Source organism: Lygodium microphyllum, chromosome 27 (assembly GCF_053477565.2).
Source record: "Lygodium microphyllum isolate KBCC chromosome 27, Lygodium_microphyllum_v1.1.10, whole genome shotgun sequence".
Lineage (NCBI taxonomy): Eukaryota > Viridiplantae > Streptophyta > Polypodiopsida > Schizaeales > Lygodiaceae > Lygodium > Lygodium microphyllum.
In genome coordinates this window covers 44,807,566-44,816,468 of record NC_141161.1, presented here as the reverse complement: position 1 = coordinate 44,816,468, position 8,903 = coordinate 44,807,566, and the positions used below count along the sequence as shown (strand labels likewise).

The following is an 8,903-nucleotide window of genomic DNA, read 5'->3' as shown; positions in this document are numbered from 1 at the left end:
CTCAGGGGCTTTGACAGGCATTGATCCTGTTGTAGGCAATCAAGAAGTTGCTGCCTCAAAAGCTCTGACTGGTAAAGCCATCTTCTTGGTGAAAAATTGGCGAGTTCATTTATACAGGTGTAATAAATGACAGACCATGTATCAAGAGAAGGGTGTCAGCTTTTTGTTGAATCCTGAAGACTCACTTGGTAAATATGAAGAAACTGCCAAACAAAAACGTAAGGAGAAGGCTGGAAGCAAGAGTTTAGCTGGATGCGTGATAAAGCCAAGGATATGTCTTCCAGTTTGCCCAGTGCTCAAGGTGTTCTTCCGCGGACCCACCAGTTATTCACAGAGATGTGAAGCCCAGCAATATTCTTCTGGATGAAAATCTAGTAGCAAAGGCATCGGACTTTGGATTGTCAAAGGTTAGCCCTGGGTTTGAGACTCATCTTTCGACCGCTCCAGCTGGAACAACAGGATACATTGATCCTGAATATTTTCTGAGGCGACAGTTGACTACAGCAAGTGATGTCTACAGTTATGGTGTTCTGTTATTGGAACTTATCACCGGTGAGAAAGCAATAGATGGGGAACGAACTGAAGAAGAAAATCCAGCAGAATGGATGGATGCTGGTTTATGAATATGTGATGAATGGGAATCTGCACATGTGGCTTTTCAATGATAAAGTTGACAATGCAAATAATTGGTTCAAACGCCCTGATATTGCTCATGGAATTGCTAGAGGGTAATCTGAAGATCAAATACCGAAATGTTATCGGGAGGCTGCATTAAAGTTCCACCCTGACAAACAGGTGGCACTCATCTTTGCGAAAGAGACAAATTCTGTGAAAGAAGCTTAGAAAGAAGAAATAGATCAACACTTTAAGGCTGTCCAGAAGGCTTACGAGGTGCTGATTGATCTTGTCAAGAGGCGAATTTTTGACTCCATAGATGAGTTTGATGATGCAGTTCCTGGAGACTGTGCTCCACAGGATTTCTTCAAAGTTTATGGACCTGTTTTCATGAGGAATGCTCGATGGTCAATTTGGTACAGTTCTTGACTTGGCTACAAGATTGGACATTGCTATTGATGTAGCACATGCAGTTACCTACCTGCATCTATATGCTAATGTACCTATCATCCACCGTGACATAAAGTCCACTAACAACCTGTTAACCAGCAGCTACCGAGCTAAAGTTGCTGATTTCGGATTCTCTCGTCTTGAGCCTTGGGAGCTTGATTCCACTCATGTATCTACATAAGTGAAGGGGACTGCTGGTTACCTGGATCCATAATATCTCAGAACTTACCAGCTCACACAGTAGAGTGAATTCTACTCCTTTGGGATACTGCTTGTTGAAATGCTTATAGGCAGGCATCCCATTGAGCAGAAACGAGAGCGAAGTGAGAGAATAACTGCAAGAAAGGCATTTGGAATATTAGATAATGTCCATTATTCAGTTCAATGTAACTGTCATCATATACCTGAATGCAAAACAGTTTTTGAGATACTTCAGATTTTTCTGAACATGAACTTCATGTAACTCACTTGACAAGGAATATAGTGAACTTTGGCATCAAAAATTTGATCTCTTCTTGTTAGTCTCTTCAGTTGTTGCAACTTGAACTTCGTGTTCAGTAGCCCTTACACGAAATCTACGACAACGCAGGTTGTACCTGGAAATCAGGGGCTGTTACAGCACCCACATTTGCATTTGAATCGTATCAATCCAATACGCTTATTGCAAGTAAAGCATCGATTTGGTGGTTGGTGCGAAGGTTCTTGTGGTAGTATCGGTGTAGATGAGGCAGATCCATCATCAGAAGGCTGCAGGCTACGAGAATCCTCATTGCTTGCATGATTGATCTGTTCGCCTTTCTTTAGCTTTGCTTCCTTTAGTAATGACCTAGCTACATCCTTCATCTGCACATAGGCCGCAATCTTTGATGCCCTTGTCTACTTCAAGACAAGATCTCTATAGCACTTGGAGCACAGATTCATGGTGGTAGCACTGCCGAAGAAGCCACATTTGTTTACACAAAACACAAGACCTTCAGGTGGCTGGCAACTAGTCTCATCCTTGTCCATCTTCCAGCTTTCTTGAGCCGTGGAAGCTAACTCCAGAAGAGTAGTGAGGGTAACGAGAAGGTGCAGGACCTGCTACTACTGGATGTCACGCCTCTGTCTCTTGGTCTGGAGACCGAGGTGAATTGGTATCCCCTTAACCTTGCATTGTCTGCAACAGCAAGAGACAATTTGTACTTGCATTTGACGTCTCACCACGTGCCTCAATCCCTAACAGCGTGAACTGGAATGGGCACACACATTCACCAGAAAATGATGAGCCTGAGTCGAGTGATGACACAGATCAGCACCGTTTGCAAGAATTAGAGCATAATGGAATTATCATGTCAGCAGGGGCAGCTATGGCTAATGCTAGACTCCACAATATCCCCAACCTGGTAAGGCACATGGGTCCAATCTCTGGTCAAAGAAGAATGGACAGCAGAGGTGTTTGATGTCAATCTTAGAGGTGTTTGATGTCCGGCTTATGAAGTATCAGAATATCAAAGAGGAGATGCTCGGAACTATTGGTGCACAACAAAAAGAAAATCCATGCCACAAGCTCCTATTCTTTCTGTGTTCCACTATCCAGCACTTTAGCTAAGGTGCCTATGCTTCCTTCAGCCTCTGCAATGGCAACCCTTCCGTGGAGGGCAAGTTATAAAGACAGCAATAATAATCAGTTGAGATGAATCTCTAGATCTTGATCTGCACCCTTTCTTCTCTGAGTAGCCCATCTTTGTCCTACTTCTGCCAGACTTGGGAGTCTCATAAGGATTTGCAGTGTGCACTGTCGTAGGATTTACAGTGTGCAGTGTACTGTAGGGTGGTAAGGGATCTCTTTACCAAGCAGTGTTACACCAGCTTTGAAGATATGCAACAAGTGAAGCAGTGCTAAAGATCTTGCTCATTGTCCAAAAAGCACCATTTGACAAGGTTTCATGCCATGATAATTGCTTTGAGGGCAGTGGATCAATGCTGGTTACATCAGTTTTGATGATATGCAAAAAAGGGAAGCAATGTTACATCAGTTTTGAAGATATGCAACAAGTGAAGCAGTACAGGTTCATTAGAGTAATGAACACAGTCAAAGAGGACTTGCAAAGATGTATCAGTGGAAGATATAGTAGCCACAGTGGATGCCCAGTGATTTGCTACTATGGACAAGGTTTTCATCATTCTAAAACTATCCTAGTGGCTTGGTGATTTAAAAAAAAAATAAATCAGATTTGTACTCGTTCAAGGTGTCAATCATTATTGCCTTCCTTGTTATGACTATCCCAGGGTTCTATTGAATCTTTGTGGAGCCACTCATCCTATGATTCAGTAATGTTCGAACCTACTTATTTGGTTGGACTTGTGTGGAAGCTTTATGGTGCAAGAATAATTAAGCACAGGCCTAACAGTAAGGCATTTCCAGGGCAGGGTGTGTGAAGACCCTTTCATGACAATTGGTGGTGTTGGGCATGTTGGTCAGAGATGCAATGCAGCTACTTGCTCACCATCAAGTTTTGAGATCAGTAGGTCACTGAAATAATTCTGGGCATAATTCTCACCATTGTCTCAGCAGGTGCTCTCGTAATTGGAAGAGCAAGCTTGGGGTCCTTGAGACATCCTATTATGCTTATTGGATTTTATATGGGGTGCTTTGCAATGCTTGAGAGTTATATGGTCAGAGGTGTATAAAAGTGTGCTGGGTTATTTTCTGCCAATGCATAAATAACTTCAGTTGAACCACTATTTGAGACTTTTGGTGTGTTGAATTGTGCAAGTTCTGTAATGAACAAAAATACTGATACACATTCAGTTCTCTTCCAAGTAGACAACAAAGAGATTCCCAAAGCTCTGCTCAAGTACCTTACATGTAGGTACTGCTGACTAGAAGATTGCACCAAATTGTACATTTTGGTAGTACAGAGGAGAGTGTTTGTCATAGAAGCACGGAATGGATTGAACGACTCGTCTCATGCCCCTTGTAAACAAGGTTGTATAGCCAAAGCTAAGCATGAATTTGTCCCTAATTTAAGCCAAGCTCCTTTAATTCTGTACATTGTATTCTATGGAATGTGCTTAACACATTTTGAAGATGTTTTTCAGAGTCATGTAAGTCTAGAGAATGTTTGAAACTAGATGCCTTGTAATAGCTTGGTTGATTTATGCCTGATGCAAAGCCTCTGAGCCAAATACGAGGGTCCTGACTTCAACTGTAAGGCAGTGAATGAGATCGCTGCAACTCAGCTTCAAGGCTTCAACCTGTTTTGTAGTCCTGGGAACATAGGAGCCCACAACCACAAGTCCTCCATTTGGGTCCATGCATACACCAAGTGCCTAGTCTGGGTACTGAGCTCATATTGGAATCCCTGCCATACATTGCCACTCCAAGATGATGAGTTTGTATGTCACTAACATCAGCAACTTGGTAGAAGCTTTATGTTGAACATATGTATCAGAATCGTATTAGGAGTTGGAATAGGTACTGCAGCTCACACCAGCTAGTGATAAGGCCTTTGACACAATAATTAGGGGTAACATCAAGTAAGAGCCTGAATGCTTAGCTTCATCAAAGAGCAAGCTGATGCTGGTAACCCTACCTATGCACTCAAGCAAGAGTAGATTTCTACAGTAGCATTGGTTAGATTTGGGGGCAGAGGGTTTACTACTGTCTAATGCTTCAGGGACATAACTTTTATAACTTCTGATACTTCAAGTACAGATGGTCACCAAGTCAAAGTCTTAATGACCCCGGAAGGGACTGAAGGTGAGATTGAGGCAAATGCACCTATCTTGGCAGGCAAGCAGCTCAAGTGATCAGCAGTGGGCCTCTTAGGTGTCCCTGAGTTGTCCAGCACATTGCAGTTTGAAGGCCTAGGCTCATGAATAAATGGAGGAGGACCTAGTATTCTCACCCTTTGCATTTATTGTGACATGTCCACTGTTGATCTTGATGCTGAACTTGACGTGTATACCCTGAAAGTACTTTGGCATCAGTGGTGAATATGTTTGTGAGCCCTGAATAGTGAGCAACAGTTGCTTAAGTGGTCTGAAATCTGCAGTAGCAGTGAGCAGCAGTTCTGAGGCTTGAAGAAATAGTGGGCAATAGTTGCTTACATGGTCTGAAGTTTAAAGCAACAGTGAGCAACATTAGTAGGCAGGATGTATGCATATACTTAATCACATTGTCCTTATGGACAACAACATGGTTCCTATCAGCAGCATGCATATGGAGATTCCTATGCCACGCAACCATATGGGCAGCTGCCTCATGGAGACCCTGATGCAATGCAGGAGTGGCAAGCAAGTGATTATGACCGACATCATGCCGATACCTATGCTCATGGACTTGCCAATCATCATACTTATGGTCAGCCTAGGATGCAAGGACACCATTGTAGTCATGTTGGACAGTCATCATGCAATCTTGGGCAGCATGTTTATGGGCAACAATATGACCAAAGTTTTGGTAGTAGGCAACAGCAAATAGATGTATTTGGGCAGCAGCATGAACATTCTTGTGACATGCATTCTCATAGAGATTATGGACAGCATGACCAATGCTGTGGGATCAATGATCAAAGGCAGCATGCTTATGACGGTTATGCGTGTGATGTGCAGTAGGGCTATTATCACCACATGCAGTATGGACAGCATATCATTATGAGCAGCAGCCACATTGCTACGACCATCCATATGGACAGCATGAGCATTATGGTCATGAGCATGGATAGCCATCTGTTGTATATGAGCAGTATGCTTATGTACGTGAGCAGCAAACATCAGTGGAAGCAAATGCATATGCTCAACCAAATTGTCCCTCTGATGCACAGCAAGGCTATTATCACCATATGCAGTATGGACAGCATGAATGCCATTATGAGCAGCAGCCACATTGGCATGACCATCCATATGGACAGCATGAGTATTATGGTCATGAGCATGGACAGCCATCTGTTGTACATGAGCAGCAAGATGACTATGAGCAGCATGTCAGAACTATTACTGAGCTGACCAATGGTGATGAGCAGGTGTGTAAATTGCTATCTAAGGCTAAATGCATTAGACATCTTACTAGTGATACGATATGGGAATTGCATGCTGCGGGCTTATGCTATCGATGTGCTAAGCCAATATCTTGTAATCATCAAGCCACATGCAAGGCAAAGACTGCCAAAATACTCTTGGTATTAGATTATTATGATGCAAAGGATGGAGAAGATCTTGTTGAAGACCATTTTGGTATGGGTCCACAACAAGAACCTCAGTTTAAGAAAGAAGACCATGGGCAGCATGTGGATTTGGATGATCATGACCCCATGCGGGAGCCCCTTCAGTCCCCACAGACCTGGAGTTTAAATACTTGGACATCATTAAGAATGCAGGGTCCATGAATATGCAGCACTTAGGGGCTGATGCAGTCCATGCAATGGTTACTTCAGCTTCATATGCTTCAGTCATACAGAGCATGGTGATGCCTGAGAGGCTTATGCAAGAGCTAGCAAATACTACCATGCTGATCATGCTTCCAGCTATACTTGACTTTGATCTCATGGAAGCTAATCCAATGCATGGCAGTGATACCACTTTTCCTTTTGATCCAGGTGGCTACAGGCTGACCTTGACCCTCTGCAAAGACTAGTACTACTCTTGAATATTAGGCAATCTTTTATTAGGTCTATGCCAAGAACCCCCCCACTATCTTTTGCCACTTGTAATGCTGTACAGAGTAGTACTCTGCAGCCCACTACTTGGCTATACCAATAAGTCCGATCTTTGTTTTTGAGGACAAAAACTTCATTTTGAGTGGGGATGGATTGTAATGGGGGGAAATAGGAAAATACTTAGGTCAAGTTGACCTAAGTATAAAAGGGGTAAGGGACACTGCATGGGCAGCATTTGATGAATACACATTTGTCCTTTCACCTTCTTCACCTTCCTCCCTCCCTGTCCTTCCATGGCTGTCAGCCATTTCTCTCTCCTCTTCTTGCCTTTCTCTCTCTACTTTTAGTCTTTCTCTCTCTTTCTCTCTCCTCTTTGCAGTCTCTCCCTTCTCTCATTCTCTCTCTAGGTCCCCTTCATTACAGTCCATAACTTGAATTTGATAGTAGCTTGACCTTAGGTCAATTTTGAAAATAGCTTTATCCATTGAAGCTTGTCAAGCAACTCATCAATTTATGGGATCAAATAATTGTTTTTAGTAGTTACTTGATTTAACCCATGATAATTGATCAAAACCTTAAGGTTTCATCCTTCTTCTTTTGGAAAAGTACAAGATCATCCCATGGAAAATTGCTTGGTTAGATGGACCATTTTTCTAGGAGATATTTACGTTGTTCCTTTAATTTAATGGCTTCAAAAATCGACATTTTATAATGCCTCTTTGCTATTGGTTTAGCTCTTGGAGTTAATTTAATTTTGTGGTCTACTTCATGACTAGGTGCGGTACTTTTGTTGAATCTTTTGGAAACACATTAGCATAGTTACTAAGCCATGAAGGTTCTTCAAGGTCTTTAGGTGGATCTACTTTGTTCACTTTGATTAAATAAATGAGCAATCTCTTCCTTAGACCTTGTATCAATCTACTTGCTTTTGTTAGTTGAAGTCTAGGTTTCTCCATCTTTCCTTGAGCTTGAACTAAGTTTCCATTGATGTTGTTAAAAGTGATTGTCCCTTGTCCACAATGGATACTTGCTTGATTAGGACCTAGTCAATCCATACCTCAAAGACAATTGTAGGTATCAAATGACAAAACCTTAAATTTAACTATAGTATTTTGATTTCCTAAGTGTAAATTGATGTTTTTAATGATTTGATTTGAGTATATGTCTTTCCCATTTCCTAGTTGAACTATGAGTTTCCTAGCAAGTTCAAGATCCAATTTTAATTTCTTAATAGACTTAGGAGACAAAAATGAATGAGTAGCACCACGAGAGCACCACAATCAATAAGGATTCAAAATTTTTTATACTGGTGTTCTGCATGCACTTGCGAGATGGTGACACATGGATAGTTCCTCTTTCCATTTCCTCATAGAGGGCATGAACCTCTTTTTCTTCTTGTCTAGCAAGAAAACATGCACAACCACTTGTCCCTCATCTTACTCTCTGCCCTCACCCTTAATTGTTGAAGTTACCTCTTGTTGGAGAATTGTGAGGAGGGCTAGTAATATTTGTACAAATAGGACATTAGGCCCTAAAATGGCCTAATTGGTTACATTTAAAGCAACATAGCTAAGCTCCAAGGGGATTTGTAGGATGGAGGTTGTGGCTATTGTTGTTTTGAAAATTGAAGCCACTACTTCTCAATTCTAATTTTCCATTTGAAAATTAATTCTAACTTTCTTCGGATAAGGAAATCCACAATTTGGGTAGAAGGGGGTAGTATGAAGTTCCTTATTGGAAGAGATTCCATCAAAGGTTGAGCTCGTAGTGATGTGTCTTCCAGGTCAAAATGTCTCATGGGTTTTAGTTGCCCATTTAGGACAGCATTGTCACATTAGCATTGTTTCCACTATAATTGGGCTTCACCAGTGAGGCGTAATCATAACATGGTTGGCTATCCTTGTACTAGAGTTGTGGGAAAATAATATTCCATTTGTTTGATCCAAGTCTTAATGTTTGTTTCAATATTTATGCCTTCATCATTAAACTTAGGCTGTTTAATTTACTTTAATAGCAATTTCTTTTTGTGTCAGTCGGTTGGAGAAATTGGTACTGCAGGTGTACCCCAAAGATGTAGGACAACCTTAGAAAATATAGTTCGCGATAACATTTTTTTCACATCATCAAAATATTAAGTTTTATTGCTTCATTATGTACAATATGTAACTTTTAAATAGAGCTTTTTTATACATTTGAAAA

General features: G+C 41.4%; 1 protein-coding gene across 1 annotated transcript; it reads right to left on the bottom strand.

Moving 5' to 3' along the window:
- Positions 1-1,668: 1,668 nt before the first annotated feature.
- LOC148012270 (zinc finger A20 and AN1 domain-containing stress-associated protein 2-like) lies at positions 1,669-2,555 on the bottom strand. Its single transcript, XM_087669134.1, has 2 exons — positions 1,954-2,555; positions 1,669-1,908 (listed from the first exon to the last, which is right to left on the bottom strand). Exons 1-2 carry the CDS (start codon positions 2,071-2,073, stop codon positions 1,669-1,671), a joined length of 360 nt encoding a protein of 119 aa, XP_087525260.1. The 5' UTR covers positions 2,074-2,555.
- Positions 2,556-8,903: the final 6,348 nt, after the last annotated feature.

Excerpts from the sequence above, each read along its gene's own strand:
- LOC148012270 (XM_087669134.1), bottom strand. The coding sequence starts at position 2,073 with ATGGACAAGGATGAGACTAGTTGCCAGCCACCTGAAGGTCTTGTGTTT. Across the intron at positions 1,909-1,953 it reads CCAAGTGCTATAGAGATCTT|ATGAAGGATGTAGCTAGGTC; the intron begins GTCTTGAAGTAG and ends GCCTATGTGCAG.